The following is a 22,539-nucleotide window of genomic DNA, read 5'->3' as shown; positions in this document are numbered from 1 at the left end:
AAGGACTGCTATGGGTGAGGGGTGATGGTGCTGGGAAAGAGGTGCAAGGTCAGAGGCAGAACCAGCGGTTGTACTAGGGGGCACCAGCCAAAATCTTGCCTAGGGCATCATATTAGTTAGGGCCGGCTCTGGGAGTCCCCTGGTTCTTGGTGCGGCAGAAGCTCAGGTGAGGCATACGGGTCCCATCTGGGGTTAACCGCTATAGCACCTGCGTGAGACTGGCTAGCGATGGCTGTAAAAAGCATTCATGTAAGGCTACAGCGTAGTTAGGAGACAGGGGCTGTATAAATATAACTATGTAACTCCGGCTCCATTACAGTGGGCAGGGCTACATCAGAGCAGGCTCAGCGGCATTGTGGCACCTTCCTCTGCATAAGCAGCAGCCTCACACAGCTCCTCCAGACTGTCACACGCTGGATCACTGGTACAGGGTGTTAATTAGGGGGATAGCCGCTAATTGTGCACAGATATTATTCCTGTGAGGGAATTACATTGTATAAGCAGTTCTCACTGTTACTGTATGTACAAACACTGACAGCCTCACTGGGGCTCTGCAGCGTTGGATGTGCTGGGTCCTCTCTTCCTCTGTGTCTCCTCTCAATGCAATAGGGCAGGCTTGCATTGTAATCAGTCTGTGTTGTATGTGGGTTGTGTTTTCATTATGTATGTAATGCCAGATTCCCCCCTCTTTCATCTGGTTCCATATCATGTGAGCAGTGTAGTCAGTCCTCACAAATTGCTGAGGACAAGGAGGGAGAGAGTCACGAGCCCACCTGGCTGGGGGCTATCAAAACTATGATGTCTGATATGTCATCTCAGCTCACTGCAAATGCCAACAATACACAAGAACTGCAAAAAGCAGTAGTAGATCTAGCTGCCAGGGCTGATGTTCCCCATCCCCCCCTCTCTACTGCAAGTCCAAATAAACGTGCTTTACCTGCACTTCTTTCAGATACTGATGATGATATACAGGATGATGGGGACGATGTGGTTCCCACAGGTGGGGATTCCACTTTAACAGGGTACTGAACCCCTCATTTTAGCTATAAGGGATGTGATAAAGCTCCCCCCCAAGAGGACGCTGCAAATCAGCAGTTGTTTTTTATCCCTCAAGACAAACTGACTGTCACATTTCCTAATTCTAAGGAATTAGATGATTTATTTAAACTAGCCTGGAAGAATCGAGATAAAAAATATCAGGTGTCAAAACGGTTTTTGCATACATTCCCCTTTGCCACTGAGGGTAGAAAGTTCTGGTAAGAATCTCCGGCTGTAGACGTCTCGGTCTCTCGCCTCTCTAAAAAGGCGGTACTCCCAGTTCCTTTACGGTAAATTGAGGCCACACTGAACTCTATCTACATTGCTGCAGGGGTATCTCAAAGACCGGTCATTGCAGGTTCCTGGATGACACATGCAATTCACACCTGGGCTTCTCAAATTCAGGAGGGTCTCTCAGGTGACATGACCCTAGTTAATATGGTGACTTTACTAAAACACATTCAGGACATGGCAAGAGTACACTGTGACTCCCTAAAAGAGATTGGCAATATTAATGCTAGAACCACTGCGTCAGAGGATTGCAGACGCTGACTCCAAACGTAATGTGGAATCTCTTCCCTTTACAGGTGAATGGCTCTTCGGAGGCAAATTGGACGCATGGATCTCCAAAGCTACTGCTGGGAAATCCGCATTTCTTCCCTCGGGGGCTCCGCCCACTAGACATACTTACCCGGGACCGTCTACTCATTCTTTTCGGTCCACCAGATTTTCATCTAGGGCCAGAGGTGCATCAAATGCAGCTAGAGGCACCAGGAGTAAACCTAAGAAACCAGTAGTTGCCAGCTCTCAAGAGCACCAGTTCAGCTTCTGCAAAGACATCAGCATGACGGTGCCCACCCACCCCGGGAGGATCTCGAGGTGGGAGCCCGGTTACGTCACTTCAGCCATATTTGGGAAAGTTCCTGCCAGGACGCCTGGGTAAGGGACCTTATTTCTCAGGGTTACAAGCTGGAGTTCGATGGTGCTCCTCTCCAACGATTTTTCAAATCTAGCTTACCAGCTTTGGAAAATATGCGTGTTACGCTACTACAGGCCATCACAAAGTTGGTCCAGTCCCAAGTCATTGTTCCAGTACCCCTGCAACAGCGAGGACAAGGCTATTACTCCAGTCTGTTAGTTGTGCCAAAACTGGATGGGTCTGTGAGGCCAATTTTGAATCTGAAGTCCTCCTTGCCTAAAGGTTTTCAAATTCAAGATGGAATCTTTGCGAGCAGTGATCGCAGGCCTGGAACAGCAGGAATTCATCGTGTCCCTGCATATCAAGGACGCCTACCTCCATATCCCAATTTGGCCTCCTCATCAGGCCTATCTGAGGTTTGCCCTGCTGAACGATCACTACCAGTTCCAGGCATTATCCTTTGGCCTATCTACAGCTCCGAGGGTATTCACGAAGGTGATGGCGGAAATGATGTTCCAGCTCAGGGTCCAGGGGTTCAAAGTGGTCCCTTACCTAGATGATTTCCTGATAAAAGCGAGTTCCAGGGAGCTACTACTGCTCCATATAGATCGCACTATACACCTGTCACACCACTGGTGGATCCTCAATTTACAGAAGTCCCACCCGGAACCATCTCAGCGACTACTGTTTTGAGAACTCTCCAGGAAATGGTTTGCATGGTTCTCCGACCTACTCGAGTTTCCATTCATCTTTACATAAGATTGTTGGGAAAGATGGTAGACTCGTTCGAGGCCATCCAGTATGGACGGTTCCATGCCAGACCCTTTCAACTGGACATCCTGAACAAGTGTTCCGGTTCCCATCTTCAGATGCACCGGATGATTCAACTGTCAAACTGGGCCAGGATTTTACTCCTGTGGTGGCTGTAGTCTTCCAATCTCTAGGAGGGTCGACGCTTTAGCATTCAGGATTGGATTCTCCTCACGACGAATGCGAATTTGAGAGGATGGGGGGCTGTCACCCAAGGAGTGCAGTTCCACGGCATGTGGTCTGCCCAAGAGGCCCTACTTCCGATCAACATCCTGGAACTTTGGGCTATCTACAATGCCCTGATTCAGTACTCCCTTCTGCTCCGGGATCAAGCAATCCAGGTATAGTCGGACAACGCCATGGCTGTGGCGTACATCAATCAACAAGGAGGGACAAAAAGAGCCTGCATGCGAGAAGTATCAAGAATACTTCTCTGGGCGGAAAGAAATGCACTAGCACTGTCCGCAATCTTCATTCCGGGAGTGGACAATTGGGAAGCAGACTTCCTGAGTCGCCATGATCTCCACCCAGGTGATGGGGCCTACATCCTCAAGTATTTCAACAGATCATCGACCAGTGGGTTGCCCCCAGATCGACATGATGGCGTCTCGCCTCAACAAGAAACTTCGCTCGTATTGCTCGCGAACCAGAGACCCTCAGGCGTGCGCAGTGGATGCACTGATGTCGCCTTGGCCTTACCAGCTAGTCTACATATTTCTTCCGATTCCGTTGATCCCAAAGGTGCTCCAGAGGACCCGGCATCAAGGAGTACAAGCAATTCTGCTTGCCCCAGATTGGCCCCGGAGAGCGTGGTCCGTTGAAGACCCCTGGTCTCTACCACTCAGAAGGGATCTTCTTCAACAAGGCCCGTTCGTCTACCTGGACATACGGCGGATTCGTTTGATGGCATGGAAGTTGAGCGGAACATCCTAGCTCACAAGGGACTTTCCAAAAAGGTCATTGCCACTATGGTGCAAGCCAGGAATTCTGTGACGTCAAAACACTATCATAATATATGATCCTGCAGGCTGGAGTGGATAAAGGCTTACGTCTGGGATCAATTAAGGTTCAAATTTCGTATCTTTCAATCTTCTTCCAAAAGAAGTTGGCTATACTGCCTAAAGTTCAGACCTTCTTCCAAGGGGTGCTTCACATCCAACCTCCGTTTGTGCCGCCTATGGCTCCCTGGAATTTGGATGTGGTATTATAATTTCTACAGTCCTCCTGGTTTGAACCTCTGATGATGGTAGAAAACAAGTATCTCACGTGGAAGTGTTACTGGCCCTGGCTTCTGCTAGACGTGCCTCAGAATTGGGGGCCTTATCGTATAAAAGTCCGTATTTGGTCTTTTATAAGGACTGGGCGATGCTCCGGACTAGACAGCAGTTCCTGCCGAAGGTTGTTTCCGCGTTTCATCTGAATCAACCTATTGTGATTCCGTCCTGTTCTGCCGCTTCTGCTCCTCCGCAAGCATTGGATGCTGTGCGTGACTTGAAGATCTATGTCATACGTACAGCTCGGATCAGAAAGACGGATTCCTTGCTCGTGGTCTATGATGCGCAGAAGAAGGGTTGCCCTGCTTCGAGCAGTCCATTGCTCATTGGATTTGACCTCTCACCATATAGCTTGGCGCTGCGGTGAGCTAGTTGGTGAAGCAAATGAGGTCCCGGGCTGAAAGCTTGGCACCACCGCAGATGGCTTTATCAGACCCTCCAAATGGATACTTTCTTGAAAAAGGTAGAATATCAACACACGTTGATTGGACCAAATGCTCAGACTGTGGACACAGGAGGGAGTATCCATTTGGAGGGTCTGATAAAGCCATCTGCAGTGGTGCCAAGCTTTCATCCCAGGACCACCTTTGCTTCAGCAGCTAGCCCACCGCAGCACCAAGCTATGCTGAGAGGCTCATTCCAAAAGACTTGTAGATATTCCCTGGTGCCACTTTATATCATCTGGTAACACAGTATCCATTGTACATATGTATATGTAATACATTTTTATACATTTTCATTCATATGTCCTCCGATGCCAATTTGAAAGGGGGATTACTGCATGAGTTATCCAGGAGTGGTTTAGCACTAACATTAAAAACCAGTAATAAGAGTGGTAAATGTATATAGGGAATTGAGTGCTCATTCCCAAGGTATTTACTGTGACTGCTTAAACACTCCCTAATTGCACAGAATAAAGTGTATATAATCCATATATACCATATTGTTTATAGGTCTAGCAGATGATGGAATTTTGCCCGGTGCCTTGCAGAAAACCCCCAATTAAAATATTGCACTGTAACTCACTTCTTTCTTATTTTCAATCTCATAAACCTGAGTACTAGTTTACTACATTCTTATTGGGACATACATATATTTATTTGCAGGGGACACAGGAACCCCTATGTGCATGGTGGTCAGGCGGTACCCTGGACAAAAGCTACAGAGGAGGAGTTTAGTTAGGCCAATGACACATTCTGGAATCAACTTAAAGACCAATGCATTCTAGAGTTTAATCTTACAAACATGACATTACTACAATAAAAAAAAGGTCAGGAAGTGGTGTAACATACTGTAATTAAATTAAAATTTGTTTTCTGAAATGGTACCAAACAACACCTAAAGCAATATGTAGAAGTAATTATATATAACTGAATGCTGATCTCCTGAGTGACTGAGAAAAAATAAATTATTTTGGGGAAAAAAAAAATTCTACTCACGAAACTGATAGACATGCTCATAGTAGTTGGACTCCGGCATAGCAGTTATGGTGACCACTGGGCACCCATTTCCACCCAGAGTGTCACATAATACGTCATGGCGGTAGTAGATCTTTTGCGGATTGTGCAGAAACTCCAGTTTTTGAAGGTGCATCTTTGGGAAAACAAGATAAAAAGACAGAACAGTATAATCTCTTTTGTCTATATTGTGAAAGCAATGAAGAAATTACCCCTTAAAGCCGCATGACCACTTAGGACCATCCACGCTTGGATGTGACAGGGAGACTTCAGCAATCACCAGCACATCTATTCCTTACCTTGGTAATCTTACCTGCTCCCTCTCTATGTCCCTTCTTTATGTCCCTGCTGCCTCTCACTGTCTCTACGTTCCTGCTGCCTCTTACTGTCCCTACATACCTGCTGCCTCTCTAACTGTCCCTACGTCCCTGCTGCCTCTCACTGTCCCTACGTCCCTGCTGCCTCTCTCACTGTCCGTACGTCCCTGCTGCCTCTCTTACTGTCCCTACGTCCCTGATGCCTCACTCACTGTCCCTACATCCCTGATGCCTCTCTCACTGTCCCTACATCCCTGATGAATCTCTCACTGTCCCTACATCCCTGATGCCTCTCTCACTGTCCCTACGTCCTTGATGCCTCTCTTACTGTCCCTATGTTCCTGCCGCCACTCTCTGTCCCTACGTCCCTGCTGCCTTTCTATGTCCTTTCTGTATGGCCCTGCTGCCCCTCTCTGTCCCTATGTCCCTGCTGGCTTTCTATGTCCCTACTGTATGTTCCTACTGCCTCACTATGTTGCCAAGTCCCTGTTGCCTCTCTCTGTCCCTACTGTACATCTCTGCTGCCTCTCTGTCCCTAGAGTATGTCCCCATTGCCTCTCTCTGTCCCTACCTGACTCTCTCTTTTTCGGAAGTGCACACTGCAGGGATATTTTGTGTCTGTGGGGGGCACGCCATTTATCATCTTGCCCTGGGCGCCAAAAGCCCTAGTTACACCTCTGTTGAAAGTAGCTTTCTCAGTGGACTAAAGATTAAACATATACCAAGTGTCCCTTAGGAATACCTCATACTGTTTGGTGAGGTTACAAGGATTATGCTCCTCTCAGTACGTGGTATGTTTGATGCTATCAATAAAATAATAAATACATTCTAAACCCACCCAATGTCCGCGGAGATCAGATTGGAAGTACTTGTGAGTGGAGTTCCACTTCATGGGAAGAGATTGGAGAAAGAAACCGCTACGTGCTTGTTAACATCATTGAAGATTGTAAGTGGGGTACGCTTACCCTCCACTTTCCTATACTCGTTTAATCTGTCTGAAGTTTGGAATACTTGTAAAAGATACCTTTATGGGTGTACTAAACATTCTTGGAGTGTGAGTACGGTATGCCAGTTTATTCCCACTGGCTACCAGTATAATTAATTGGATAAAATCAACTGTGATATATTCATTAATTGGGATATTCTTTCCCCCGGTATCTCCCACGCTGTGACACCATTTGGTGAGAATTTGAAAGCACACGAACAACAAACCATCCAGCTGGGAGAAGTTTCGGGTCCATAAAGAAACCTTTATACGTGTGAAATCCTCCATACTAGACGTGAGTACGGTACGAATCATCTTGTTGAGCTATACAATCTAGAATCCCTTGAAATTTAGGACCTACTACACAATATTGCTCTTTTCACTGTTTTTGAGGGACATTTGACGAAATTGAAAGAGATCCATCGGAGTTAGAAAAAGAAAAAAGGAAGAGAAGGAGAAGATTCAACAACATTCCCCTCTTCATTATCCAAACAGACGTATTTTTTAAAAAAAAACTTTTGACATTTTAATTAATCATCCTTAGCTGTGCGCAGTTGGGTAGTCCCCTTTGTTTGTTTATGTTCACGGTATATGGTGTTGAGTGACACCAGGGTTCCATACAACTGCAGCCGCAGTGAGCGCAGTGGTCTATTATCTTTGTTTTTTCTGTATACATTCTAAACCTACAGTACCTTCTAAAAAATCCAAACTCAGAGACTATGGGGTATATGCAATTGCGGTCGAATTCCCGAAATTGGAGAAAAACTGGACTTTTTCGCCAAAAAAAAAAAAATTGTCAATGCAATTCAGTACTTTCCGTCAAAAAAACGGACTTTCAAAATTCGACTTTTTGAAATTCGACTTTTGTCAAATTCGACTTTTCTGCAATGATACAAGTGCTGCAATTCGACCAAAGTATATTCAATTGAAGTTTGGAAATTCGACAACAGTGCTTTTAGACCGTAAATTCGTCATTTTCAATCCGCCACACTTTGGTGGGTGAAACTAATAAAAAAAAATTAAAACATGTTTTTTTTGGTGTTTTTTTTATTGGTAATAGCATATCTATTTATATTAGAAGGGATTAGGTACTTGGTTTGTCTTTTTGGGAGCCATAAGTATTTTTTATATATTTTTAAAAATAATATATATATATATTTTTTTTTAGATGGAATGGTAAAATCCCGGAAAAAAATGGCGTGGGGTCCCCCCTCCAAAGCATAACCAGCCTCTGGCTCTTCGAGCCGGTCCTGGTTCTAAAAATCCGGGGGGGGAAATGACAGGGGATCCCCCGTATTTTTAAAACCAGCACCGGGCTCTGCACCTGGTGCTGGTGCAAAAAATACGGGGGACAAAAAGAGTAGGGGTCCCCCGTATTTTATACACCAGCATCGGGCTCCACTAGCTGGACAGATAATGCCACAGCCGGGGGTCACTTTTATACAGCGCCCTGCGGCCGTGGCATTAAATATCCAACTAGTCACCCCTGGCCGGGGTACCCTGGGGGAGTGGGGACCCCTTCAATCAAGGGGTCCCCCCCCCAGCCACCCAAGGGCAAGGGGTGAAGCCCGATGCTGTCCCCCCCATCCAAGGGCTGCGGATGGGAGGCTGATAGCCTTGAGAAAATGTAAAGAATATTGTTTTTTCCTGTAGTACTACAAGTCCCAGCAAGCCTCCCCCGCAAGCTGGTACTTGGAGAACCACAAGTACCAGCATGCGGGAGAAAAACGGGCCCGCTGGTACCTGTAGTACTACTGGAAAAAAATAAGAATTTACTTACCGATAATTCTATTTCTCGTAGTCCGTAGTGGATGCTGGGGACTCCGTAAGGACCATGGGGAATAGCGGCTCCGCAGGAGACTGGGCACACCTAAAGAAAGCTTTAGGACTATCTGGTGTGCACTGGCTCCTCCCCCTATGACCCTCCTCCAAGCCTCAGTTAGGATACTGTGCCCGGACGAGCGTACACAATAAGGAAGGATTTTGAATCCCGGGTAAGACTCATACCAGCCACACCAATCAGACTGTACAACTTGTGATCTGAACCCAGTTAACAGCATGATAACAGAGGAGCCTCTAGAAAAGATGGCTCACTACAGCAATAACCCGATTTTTTTTTGGTAACAATAACTATGTACCAGTATTGCAGACAATCCGCACTTGGGATGGGCGCCCAGCATCCACTACGGACTACGAGAAATAGAATTATCGGTAAGTAAATTCTTATTTTCTCTAACGTCCTAAGTGGATGCTGGGGACTCCGTAAGGACCATGGGGATTATACCAAAGCTCCCAAACGGGCGGGAGAGTGCGGATGACTCTGCAGCACCAAATGAGAGAACTCCAGGTCATCCTCAGCCAGGGTATCAATTTTGTAGAATTTACAAACGTATTTGCTCCTGACCAAGTAGCTGCTCGGCAAAGTTGTAAAGCCGAGACCCCTCGGGCAGCCGCCCAAGATGAGTCCACCTTCCTTGTGGAGTGGGCATTTACAGATTTTTGGCTGTGGCAGGCCTGCCACAGAATGTGCAAGCTGAATTGTACTACAAATCCAACGAGCAATAGTCTGCTTAGAAGCAGGAGCACCCAGCTTGTTGGGTGCATACAGGATAACAGCGAGTCAGATTTCCGGACTCCAGCCGTCCTGGAAACATATATTTTCAGGGCCCTGACAACGTCTAGCAACTTGGAGTCCTCCAAGTCCCTAGTAGCCGCAGGCACCACAATAGGTTGGTTCAGGTAAAACGCTGAAACCACCTTAGGGAGAAACTGAGGACGAGTCCTTAATTCCGCCCTGTCCGAATGGAAAATCAGATGAGGGCTTTTACAGGATAAAGCCGCCAATTCTGACACGCGCCTGGCCCAGGCCAGGGCCAACAGCATGACCACTTTCCATGTGAGATATTTTAACTCCACAGATTTAAGTGGTTCAAACCAATGTGACTTTTGGAACCCAAAAACTACATTGAGATCCCAAAGTGCCACTGGAGGCACAAAAGGAGGCTGTATATGCAGTACCCCTTTTACAAACGTCTGAACTTCAGGGACTAAAGCTAGTTCTTTTTGGAAGAAAACTGACAGGGCCGAAATTTGAACCTTAATGGACCCCAATTTCAGGCCCATAGACACTCCTGTTTGCAGGAAATGTAGGAATCGACCCAGCTGAATTTCCTCAGTCGGGCCTTACTGGCCTCGCACCACGCAACATATTTTTGCCAAATGCGGTGATAATGTTTTGCGGTTACATCCTTCCTGGCTTTGATCAGGATAGGGATGACTTCATCCGGAATGCCTTTTTTCCTTCAGGATCCGGCGTTCAACCGCCCTGCTGTCAAACGCAGCCGCGGTAAGTCTTGGAACAGACAGGGTCCTTGCTGGAGCAGGTCCCTTCTTAGAGGTAGAGGCCACGGATCCTCCGTGAGCATCTCTTGAAGTTCCGGTTACCAAGTCCTTCTCGGCCAATCCGGAGCCACGAATATAGTGCTTACTCCTCTCCATCTTATCAATCTCCGTACCTTGGGTATGAGAGGCAGAGGAGGGAACACATACACTGACTGGTACACCCACGGTGTTACCAGAGCGTCTACAGCTATTGCCTGAGGGTCCCTTGACCTGGCGCAATACCTGTCGAGTTTTTCCCAACGGTTTATAATCATGTGGAAGACTTCTGGGTGAAGTCCCCACTCTCCCGGGTGGAGGTCGTGCTGAGGAAGTCTGCTTCCCAGTTGTCCACTCCCGGAATGAATACTGCTGACAGTGCTATCACATGATTTTCCGCCCAGCGAAGAATCCTTGCAGCTTCTGCCATTGCCCTCCTGCTTCTTGTGCCACCCTGTCTGTTTACGTGGGTGACTGCCGTGATGTTGTCCGACTGGATCAACACCGGCTGACCTTGAAGCAGAGGTCTTGCTAAGCTTAGAGCATTGTAAATGGCCCTTAGCTTCAGGATATTTATGTGAAGTGATGTCTCCAGACTTGACCATAAGCCCTGGATATTCCTTCCCTGTGTGACTGCTCCCCAGCCTCGCAGGCTGGCATCCGTGGTCACCAGGATCCAGTCCTGAATGCCGAATCTGCGGCCCTCTAGAAGATGAGCACTCTGCAACCACCACAGGAGGGACACCCTTGTCCTTGGTGACAGGGTTATCCGCTGATGCATCTGAAGATGCGACCCGGACCATTTGTCCAGCAGGTCCCACTGGAAAGTTCTTGCGTGGAATCTGCCGAATGGGATTGCTTCGTAGGAAGCCACCATTTTACCCAGAACCCTTGTGCATTGATGCACTGAGACTTGGCTCGGTTTTAGGAGGTTCCTGACTAGCTCGGATAACTCCCTGGCTTTCTCCTCCGGGAGAAAAGCCTTTTTCTGGACTGTGTCCAGGATCATCCCTAGGAACAGAAGACAAGTCGTCGGAACCAGCTGCGATTTTGGAATATTGAGAATCCAATCGTGCTGCCGCAACACTACCTGAAATAGTGCTACACCGACCTCCAACTGTTCCCTGGATCTTACCCTTATCAGGGAATCGTCCAAGTAAAGGATAACTAAAATTCCCTTCCTTCGAAGGAATATCATCATTTCGGCCATTACCTTGGTAAAGACCCGGGGTGCCGTGGACCATCCATACGGCAGCGTCTGAACTGATAGTGACAGTTCTGTACCATAAACCTGAGGTACCCTTGATGAGAAGGGTAAATTTTGACATGAAGGTAAGCATCCTTGATGTCCCGAGACATCATGTAGTCCCCTTCTTCCAGGTTCGCAATCACTGCTCTGAGTGACTCAATCTTGAATTTGAACCTCTGTATGTAAGTGTTCAAAGATTTTAGATTTAGAATCGGTCTCACCGAGCCGTCCGGCTTCGGTACCACAACAGTGTGGAATAATACCCCGTTCCCTGTTGCAGGAGGGGTACCTTGTTATCACCTGCTGGGAATACAGCTTGTGAATGGCTTCCAAAACAGTCTCCCTGTCAGAAGGAGACATTGGTAAAGCCGACTTTAGGAAACGGCGAGGGGGAGACGTCTCGAATTCTAATTTGTACCCCTGAGATATCACCTGAAGGATCCAGGGGTCTATTTGCGAGTGAGCCCACTGCGCGCTGAAATTCATTGAGACGGGCCCCCCACCGTGCCTGATTCTGCTTGTAAAGCCCCAGCGTCATACTGAGGGCTTGGCAGAGGCGGGAGAGGGTTTCTGTTCCTGGGAACTGGCTGATTTCTGCAGCCTTTTTCCTCTCCCTCTGTCACGGGGCAGAAATGAGGAATCTTTTGCCCGCTTGTCCACGAAAAGACTGCGCCTGATAATACGGCGTCTTCTCATGTTGAGAGGCGACCTGGGGTACAAACGTGGATTTCCCAGCTGTTGCCGTGGCCACCAGGTCTGAAAGACCGACCCCAAATAACTCCTCCCTTTAATAAGGTAATACTTCCAAATGCCGTTTGGAATACGCATCACCTGACCACTGACGTGTCCATAACCCTCTACTGGTAGAAATGGACAACGCACTTAGACTTGATGCCAGTCGGCAAATATTCCGCTGTGCATCACGCATATATAGAAATGCATCTTTTAAATGCTCTATAGGCAATAAGATACTGTCCCTATCTAGGGTATCAATATTTTCAGTCAGGGAATCCGACCACGCCAACCCAGCACTGCACATCCAGGATGAGGCGATTGCTGGTCGCAGTATAACACCAGTATGTGTGTAAATACATTTTAGGATACCCTCCTGCTTTCTATCAGCAGGATCCTTAAGGGCGGCCATCTCAGGAGAGGGTAGAGCCCTTACAAGCGTGTGAGCGCTTTATCCCCCCTAGGGGGTGTTTCCCAACGCACCCTAACCTCTGGCGGGAAAGGATATAATGCCAATAACATTTTAGAAATTATCAGTTGTTATCGGGGGAAAACCACGCATCATCACACACCTCATTTAATTTCTCAGATTCAGGAAAACTACAGGTAGTTTTTCCTCACCGAACATAATACCCCTTTTTGGTGGTATTCGTATTATCAGAAATGTGTAATAACATTTTTCATTGCCTCAATCATGTAACGTGTGGCCCTACTGGAAGTCACATTTTTCTCTTCACCGTCGACACTGGAGTCAGTATCCGTGTCGGCGTCTATAACTGCCATCTGAGGTAACGGGCGCTTTAGAGCCCCTGACGGCCTATGAGACGTCTGGACAGGCACAAGCTCAGTAGCCGGCTGTCTCATGTCAACCACTGTCTTTTATACAGAGCTGACACTGTCATGTAATTCCTTCCAACAGTTCATCCACTCAGGTGTCGACCCCCTAGGGGGTGACATCACTATTACAGGCAATCTGCTCCGTCTCCACATCATTTTTCTCCTCATACATGTCGACACAAATGTACCGACATACAGCACACACACAGGGAATGCTCTGATAGAGGACAGGACCCCACTAGCCCTTTGGGGAGACAGAGGGAGAGTTTGCCAGCACACACCAGAGCGCTATATATATATATACAGGGATAACCTTATATAAGTGTTTTTCCCCTTATAGCTGCTGTATCTTTAATACTGCGCGTAATTAGTGCCCCCCCTCTCTTTTATAACCCTTTCTGTAGTGTAGTGACTGCAGGGGAGAGACAGGGAGCTTCCCTCCAACGGAGCTGTGAGGGAAAATGGCGCCAGTGTGCTGAGGAGATAGGCTCCGCCCCCTTATCGGTGGCCTTATCTCCCGTTTTTCTATGTATTTTGGCAGGGGTTAAATGCATCGATATAGCCCAGGAGCTATATGTGATGCATTCTTTTGCCATCCAAGGTGTTTATTATTGCGTCTCAGGGCGCTCCCCCCCAGCGCCCTGCACCCTCAGTGACCGGAGTGTGAAGTGTGCTGAGAGCAATGGCGCACAGCTGCAGTGCTGTGCGCTACCTTGTTGAAGACAGGACGTCTTCTGCCGCCGATTTTCCGGACCTCTTCTGCCTTCTGGCTCTGTAAGGGGGCCGGCGGCGCGGCTCTGGGACCCATCCAGGCTGGGCCTGTGATCGTCCCTCTGGAGCTAATGTCCAGTAGCCTAAGAAGCCCAATCCACTCTGCACGCAGGTGAGTTCGCTTCTTCTCCCCTTAGTCCCTCAATGCAGTGAGCCTGTTGCCAGCAGGTCTCACTGAAAATAAAGCCCCTGGATGGGGGGGGGGGACAGCCTCGGGCTTCACCCCTGGCCCTTGGGTGGCTGGGGGGGGGGGGACCCCTTGATTGAAGGGATCCCCACTCCCCCAGGGTACCCCGGCCAGGGGTGACTAGTTGGATATTTAATGCCACGGCCGCAGGGCGCTGTATAAAAGTGACCCCCGGCTGTGGCATTATCTGTCCAGCTAGTGGAGCCCGATGCTGGTGTATAAAATACGGGGGACCCCTACTCTTTTTGTCCCCCGTATTTTTTGCACCAGCACCAGGCGCAGAGCCCGTTGCTGGTTTTAAAAATACGGGGGATCCCTGTCAATTTTCCCCCCGGATTTTTAGAACCAGGACCAGCTCGAAGAGCCCGAGGCTGGTTATGCTTTGGAGGGGGGACCCCACGCCATTTTTTTCCGGGGTTTTCACGTTTTTAAAAAACCGGATCAAAATCTGTCAAATCGGCCGTTTTTCGGCCGCGGGACTGTCGAATCCGTTTTTTATTGCATATGGTCAATTTCGGCACCCACTTGCCGAAATTAGCCTGTCGAATTGTGTCGAGTTGAAAAACGGACGATAATTTGCCGCTAATTGCATATACCCCTATACGTGTATATATATATATATATATATATATATATATATATATATGTATATAGAAGCATAAAAACAATATACAGTAGAAATTAAGTTTACATACTGCATATGAACAAACAACAAATACGTTTTATATCAACTTACCCAATTTTGTAATATTTGTATGTAGCTGCTGAGATTCTTACCTTTAATGTGGAATATGTATAAGGATAGTGATAAGCAAAATAGCAGACATCGTCTTTGTGCGAAAACATGACAGTGAATGTCAAGGTGTAGTAAGATTTTCCCTTCTGGCCGCCAGTGGCTATAGAACTTCTGGAGAAATGGTTTCTAGAAAAAAAAAAAAAAAAAACATTAGTCTTTTTGCATTATATAGTTGTGTCTGAATTTACAGTAATACTAGAAAGTTTGTGTACCATTTAAAAATGTATGTTTCTGCACAAATGTAAACTCAAATTTGTTCCTGTTTTCTAAGTGATAAAAATAACCCAATAAATCAAATACACATATACATTTTCATTTATTTATTGATCAAAATGATCCAACATTAAATATGTATGTCGAAAAAGTATGTGGATACAGTGACCAGTGTAATCCCCTTAAGAGAGAATGATTTCAATCAAGCTTTGACAGTTATTGTTGATTAGTGTCTGGCATTGCCTTGGAGGCATTTTGGCCCATTCCTACATAGTGTACTTCTTCAATTTATGTTAGGTTTTCTTTTTATCTTATGGAAACATTGCTTCAGGTCTGGCCACAACATTTCTATTGGAATATGGTCTGCACTTTGAGTCAGCCATTCCAAAATACTAAATTCCTCCTGGTTCAACCATTTCTTTGTAGACTGACTTGTGTATTTAGTGTCATTGTCCTGCAAAAGTACCCTCTGGAGATGGATCGGATCTGTGACATTTTACTGTAGAACTTGCTGGTACACTTCAGAATTCATAGTTCCATCAATAAGTGTAAGCCAACCTGGTACTATAGTACCAAAAAAGCCACCAGAAACATAATGCTGCCTTCAGCACTGTTCATAATCTTTCATTTAGAAGGACCACAAAGTGACTGTATTGAGGAGCAGGCAGTGGCAAGTTGTGGATGGAGTAAATTCATTACTCAATGATCCTGTACAATACGTATGGGTAAGCAGTATCAGAATCACTGAAGGGAAGTAGGAGACCAGGGAGAGGAGGAGCACTGGTGACATGAATTGCTAGGGTAGAAGAAGAGGGATTCACAAGTGGGATGAGGTTCTTATCTTGGAATGCGTCTTTTCATTTTCACCAAATGGAATGTTTCTATTGGATACTCAGAAATCTGACATTAGCCAGTGCAAGAAAGGCTTAATATCCTATGGGGTGTAGTATGGTATGCCGGCGGCCGGGCTCCCGGCGACCAGCATACCGGCACCGGGAGCCCGACCGCCAGCATACAGACAGCGTGGCGAGCGCAAAGGAGCCCCTTGCGGGCACGTTGGCGATTCTCCCTCCAGGGGGGTCGTTGGACCCCCACGAGGGAGAATATGTGTCGGTATGCCGGGTGTCGGGATTCCGGTGCCGGTATACTGTGCGCCGGGATCCCGACATTTGGCATACTGAAGACCACCCATCCTATGACCTTTGTGATTTCTCAAAATGTTATATGCCTTGCTCTTGCAGTTATTGTTGTAGTAATGGCTATTTTTGGGGAGAGTAACAATGGTGTAAACATTCCTCTATCTATACCATATGTTTTTAATGCCTTTATGGTGACACTGCAAATGGTATTGAAAGGAAAATATGCCTGTTTGCAGATGACACAAAGGTAGACAAACCAGGATGGGTAAAACAAATGACTGACGATCTTGGTAGAACAGAGGATTAGTCAAGAGCATAGCAACAACAGTTTAATGCCAAAAAAATCAAAATCCTCAATAGCTTAACAGAGTATTAACGGCACAGTAATGGAAACTACTGACGAGGAAAGGGATCTAGGAGTCACTATTTCAGGTAGGTAGCAAGGTAACAAAGCAATTGGGAAGGCAAGTCAGATGCTTGGTTGCATAGGGAGCGGAATCAGTAACAGAAAGAAAGACGTAATAATGCCACTGTGTAGGGCATTGGTACAGCTGCACCTAGAATACTGTGTTTAGTTCTGGAGGCCATTTCCCCAGGTTATGAATACATCAGAGAGTGTACAAAGACGGGCAGCTAAAATGGTGTATGGTCAACATCACAAAACGTACCCGAAAAGACTTATACATAGATTGGAGCAGAGAATGGAAAGGGGGGACCTTTCAAAGGTACATGAGGGAAACATTTTTCAAAGGAAGAAAAGTATTAGAACACGAGGACATGCACTGAAACTAGATGGAGACAGGTTCAAAGGAAATTTGAGGAAAAATTACTTCACATACATGCTTGGGGTAGACATAGGGATATCCTTACAAAGAACTAATGATCAAGTAGGGTTTATTTTTACCATAAGGTTAAAAAAGGGGCAGACTAGATGAGCCAAGTGGCGGTTCTCTGCAGTTCAATTCTATGTGTGACAATACATTGGTAAATGACCGGCAAATCAAATTGTCATTTCACCAGTCTGGTGAGCACCAAGGTCCTCAGGAATCTTGATAACGTAGGCATGGCATGTAAATAGATGTGTTTGTTAGCGCAGACTCTAGGATTTCTTCTTTTTTGTTCTTCAATAGTGCAGAGACATGGTTTTCTCAGAAGGAACCAAAATGGCATGGCACCGCAAACATGCTACTGTATTATGAAATAAGTCCATGTTTATGTTCTTGCTCAGGTCTTTGTTATTTATATTTATTATGATCTCCCAAATGTGCAGCACTACATATTATGTTGGTATTTTATAAATAAAGTCTGTATTAACACTGGAACAGTGTGCATAACAGCCATACTGTATGCCTGTAGAATTTCCCATATTCTGCCATGAAAAATAGATGCAATAGATGCCCTCATATAAGAAAGCTTTTCATTATTATTACACTTTATTAATATGGTGCCACAAGTGGTCCGCAGTGCAGTACTAAGGCAAACAGTAAGACAGAACAGGGTAAAACAGAACCTTACAACAGCCAAAACAAACAGGACACAAGCAACAATTAGCACCACAGATTCTCAGTACACAATACAGTTGGTAAGCAGGTGAGTGGCTAAAGTAGGAACATGTTATCATAGCGATGGCAAGACTAGTAATTTAAGTGCTGACGGAAGGGATGGGCGGCTTCAAGCGGGCGGAATTTCAGAACACGGCCAGTGTGTGGGTGAGGACTGTAAGTGAAGTGCCACAGAAGAGGGCTGAGAGAACAAGAGGGATGAGGGCCCTGCTCCTAGGTGCTTACAATCTAACGATACCCAGTGCTTTATGCAGCAAAATCAAGCACATGTCTGCTAAGTATAGTTGTAGCTATTATTAAACTAAAATTCTGTGCAGCAATAAAAATGTGAAAGTTCAGAAGATAGTTTATAAGATAACAATCTGTTTGCATGACACTAAATACAATACAGGTTGAGTATCCCTTATCCAAAATGCTTAGGACCAGAGGTATTTTGGATATCGGATTTTTCCGTATTTTGGAATAATTGCATCCCATAATGGGATATCATAGTGATGTTACCTAAATCTAAGCACAGAATGCATTTATGTTACATATACACCTTGTACACACTTTAGCCAATATTTTTAATAACTTTGTACATTAAACACAGTGTGTGTACATTCACACAACTCATTTATGTTTCATATACACCTTACACACAGCCTGAAGGTCATTTAATACAATGTTTTTAATAACTTTGTGTATTAAACATAGTTTGTGTACATTGAGCCATCAGAAAACAAAGGTTTCACTATCTCACTCAAAAAAAAAGTCCGTATTTCGGAATATTCCGTATTTCGGAATATTTGGATATGGGATACTCAACCTGTAATGTATAAACTATTGCCATGCTCTAAGCTTCATTATGTTACTTAAATATTTGACATGGTTAGAGATGTGTAGACCTACTGTAATTACTCAACTTCAGCTAACAAATCTTGCATGTAGCTGGTACAAGAAAACCACCTAGTGGAGGAGCTACTGTCTGTGTGGAGTGTCACCAGAAAAGAAATCCAGTGGGACTCCCATGAACTGAATGCAGTTTTTTTTTTGTTTTTTTTTTAACTTTTTAATCTTCTTTACTTGGCCGGTTCAACCCCAAACAAGATGGCGGGCCCAATGATCATACAGAAGGTATCAGGTGGGGATTCCACAGACTTTTCCTCAGAAGGAGCCTAACAAATTGTTTAAAGTCTACTTTGGATGTGTTCTTACTCATGTGCCCTCATCTGCTAATATGGTCCTTTCCAGCACATACCTATTGGAATACACATGGATCATATTCATTGATCCCCATAGGCGTGCGCAGTTAATTATATTAGGGGGTGCACCGCTGGAGGGGAGTGTCTAACACAGCCTTTTGGGCATGTCTAGCACCGCCTATTCAGCGTGTCTAGCACCGCCCAGGGACATGTCTAGCAATTCTCTCAATTCTCTCAGTAAAATCACATGGCTTAATCTTATTTCTCCCTAGTTCCTAATAATAAAGATATAATACACCCCAGAGAAATAAAATGAAAATATAATGGTGCAAGCACCGTCTGGTACTGACTGTTTGCTACGGCATAACCCTGAGTCCTAGCTGCGGCGGCACTCTATCACTGCTTACACTTCCCCAACCAATCCCTGACTCAGTGGCAGATCTAGAGAGTGGTGGGCCTAGGTCAGTGATGGGAAACCTTTGGCACTCCAACTATTGTTGAACCACACATCCCAGCATGCCCTGCTACAGTTTTAGCGTGGCCAAATAGCAAAACTCTAGCAGGGCATGCTGGGATGTGTAGCTCAACAACAGCTGGAGTGCCAAAGGTTCCCTATTACTGGCATAGGTGCATATGCACCCCCCTCCACACACACACACACACACACACACACACACACACACCCAGCACCTACACCCTGATTTTAAATGGGCCACTTTGAACATACTGGAGATTTAGGGGGCCGAACATTTGAGTTAAAACACAAGTATAGTTTAAAATGTACACATGTGCCATCAGAGCCACATATGCCTCTTTCTATGCCATCAGACCCCTACTCTGCAGGACACCAGCACTTGTCACACATGTACCCATGCTCACCTGCGACTGACACTAGTGCCACTTATTCACATTATGCCTTACAGTAGGAGTCAAATTTCACATTACGCCACACAGTATGAGCCGAAATTCATATTTCTCCAAACAGTATGAGCCAAAATTCATATTACTCCAAACAGTATGAGCCGAAATTCACATTACACCACACAGTATAAGCCAAAATCCACATTACACCACACAGTATGAGCTGAAATTTACATTACTCCAAACAGTATGAGCCAAAATTCACATTACTCCACACAGTATGAGCCGAAATTCACATTACATCAGACAGTATGAGCCAAAATTCATATTACTCCACACAGTATGAGCCAAAATTCACATTACTCCACACAGTATGAGCCAAAATTCATATTACTCCACACAGTATGAGCCAAAATTCATATTACTCCACACAGTATGAGCCAAAATTCACATTACTCCACACAGTATGAGCCAAAATTCATATTACTCCACACAGTATGAGCCAAAATTCATATTACTCCACACAGTATGAGCCAAAATTCACATTACGCCACACAGTATGAGCCAAAATTCACATTACACCATACAGTATGAGCCAAAATTCACATTACACCACACAGTATGAGCCAAAATCCACATTACACCACACAGCATGAGCTGAAATGTACATTACTACAAACAGATTAAACAAATTCATACAGGTTGAGTATCCCTTATTCAAAATGCTTGGGACCAGAGGTATTTTGGATATCGGATTTTTCCGTATTTTGGAATAATTGCATACCATAATGAGATATCATGGTGATGGGATCTAAATCTAAGCACAGAATGCATTTATGTTACATATACACCTTATACACACAGCCTGAAGGTCATTTTAGCCAATATTTTTTTATAACTTTGTGCATTAAACAAAGTGTATCTACATTCACACAATTCATTTATGTTTCATAATCATATACACACAGCCTGAAGGTCATTTAATACAATATTTTTAATAACTCTGTGTATTAAACAAAGTTTGTGTACATTGAGCCATCAAAAAACAAAGGTTTCACTATCTTACTCTCACTCAAAAAAGTCTGTATTTCAGAATATTTGGATATGGGATACTCAACCTATATTACGCCACATGGTATTATCGAAATTTCACATTATGCCACACAGTATGTGGGGGGCCTGACTGACACTAGGCAGCCCTGCACCTCTGCCTCCCACTTTCTGGACCAGGGGCAAATGCAGGATTTTTAGTAGGAAGGGGTTTCCAGATGTGATGCAGGAGTAGGGGGGATAAGCAGAGACGCGGTGGCGGCTGATGCAGTAGGGCGTGTGAGATAAGAGATAAGCCGCTGTCCAGACTGCATGAGCACCTCCAGCTGTGCTGCCTATGCTGATCCCTATGTAATAGACAAACACACAGAAAAATGTATAGAAGATTCTATTGGACCCGCACCACTGAGTTACATAGAGCTGATTATTATTCACATACTCAAATTAGAATTATTCACTTACTTGTAATAACATATATCTGTTCCAACACGTTTCCACCAAGGCCGAGAAATCAATGCTTCCTGTAAAGAATACATAAGTGGTTGCATACCTAGAACACAAACCACATATAAATTCCATATTAATTGCAGGTTACCAAATATAAATACCATTATTAATAAAGCAAAACAATTCACGGACCTCCCAATGCTCCTTTTTATAAAAAAGTTCACAAAATAAGACACACCCATATCCACATGATACTTCAATTACCCACAATGCCATGCCCCCTCGTGACTGTCCATGCCTATTATCTCCTCTAGAACCCAGAACTGTACAATGAAAATCAGAAATGATGAAGGGAAAGACCTTGGCCTATATATATTCACAATTTAATTAAAGAAACAATAGCTACATACTGTATAGTTTAATTGAATTTTGTCTGTTATGTTTTAATAACAGGTCAGACTGTAGTAATGGATAACAAAGTGACAACATTTAGCCATTAAATAAGTCACGGGAGATGGGCTACGTAAAGTGCAGCTAGGCACAATCACGTCCTTTCCCCAAAAATTGCAATTTTGGGAAGTATATATAAAAATAGGATTTTGGGGTCCACATTGGTACCATGGGGTATAGACGGGTCCACTAGGAGGCACTTTAAGAATTTGAGAGTGTGGGCAGGCTCCTCCCTCTATGCCCCTCCTACCAGACTCAGTCTAGAAACTGTGCCCCAGGAGACGGACATCTTCGAGAGAAGGATTTAACACAGATAGTGGCGAGATTCATACCAGCTCACACATACAAGGCACATCAAGCTTGAAAACTCAGCAACTGCTGAAACATTACTTACCAAGTAACAATGCAGTACATTACTAAACAAAGTCGCACTGAACCAGATAATGGTTGCAGGAAAACGAAGCGCTGGGTGGGCGCCTCTACGGACTACGAGAAAAGGATTTACCGGTAGGTAACCAAAATCCTATTTTCTCTGTGCTGGGGTCCACATTAGTACCATGGGGATGTACCAAAGCTCCCAGAACGGGAGGGAGAGCGCGGAGGCTCCTGCAGAACTGACTGACTGAACTTCAGATCATCAGAGGTCAAAGTATCGAACTTGTAGAACTTTGCAAACGTGTTCGACCCAGACCAAGTTGCAGCTCGACAAAGTTGCAATGCTGAGACACCCCCTGGCAGCCACCCAGGAAGCCCCTACCTTATGAGTAGAGTGGGCCTTAACAGATTTTGGACACGGCAGTCCTGACGTAGAATAAGCGTGCTGGATAGTGAACCGAATCCAGTGAGAAATAGTCTGCTTAGAAGCAGGACACCCGATTTTCTT

At 45.3% G+C, this 22,539-nt stretch overlaps 1 protein-coding gene across 4 annotated transcripts in view; it reads right to left on the bottom strand.

Moving 5' to 3' along the window:
* The window catches only part of AGTPBP1 (ATP/GTP binding carboxypeptidase 1), a 455,468-nt gene that overhangs the window by 125,965 nt on the left and 306,964 nt on the right, over window positions 1–22,539 (bottom strand). For all 4 annotated transcript variants that reach the window (XM_063913782.1, XM_063913781.1, XM_063913783.1 and 1 more), the window contains 3 exons: window positions 21,222–21,309; window positions 14,732–14,876; window positions 5,481–5,634 (listed from right to left, as the gene is read on the bottom strand). In XM_063913782.1, coding sequence (XP_063769852.1) covers window positions 5,481–5,634; window positions 14,732–14,876; window positions 21,222–21,309 — 387 coding nt within the window. The remainder of the gene's footprint in view (window positions 1–5,480; window positions 5,635–14,731; window positions 14,877–21,221; window positions 21,310–22,539) is intronic.

Source organism: Pseudophryne corroboree, chromosome 1 (assembly GCF_028390025.1).
Source record: "Pseudophryne corroboree isolate aPseCor3 chromosome 1, aPseCor3.hap2, whole genome shotgun sequence".
Classification (NCBI taxonomy): Eukaryota; Metazoa; Chordata; class Amphibia; order Anura; family Myobatrachidae; genus Pseudophryne; species Pseudophryne corroboree.
Note: the sequence above shows the minus strand (reverse complement) of the source record. Positions and strands in the feature narration are given on the sequence as shown.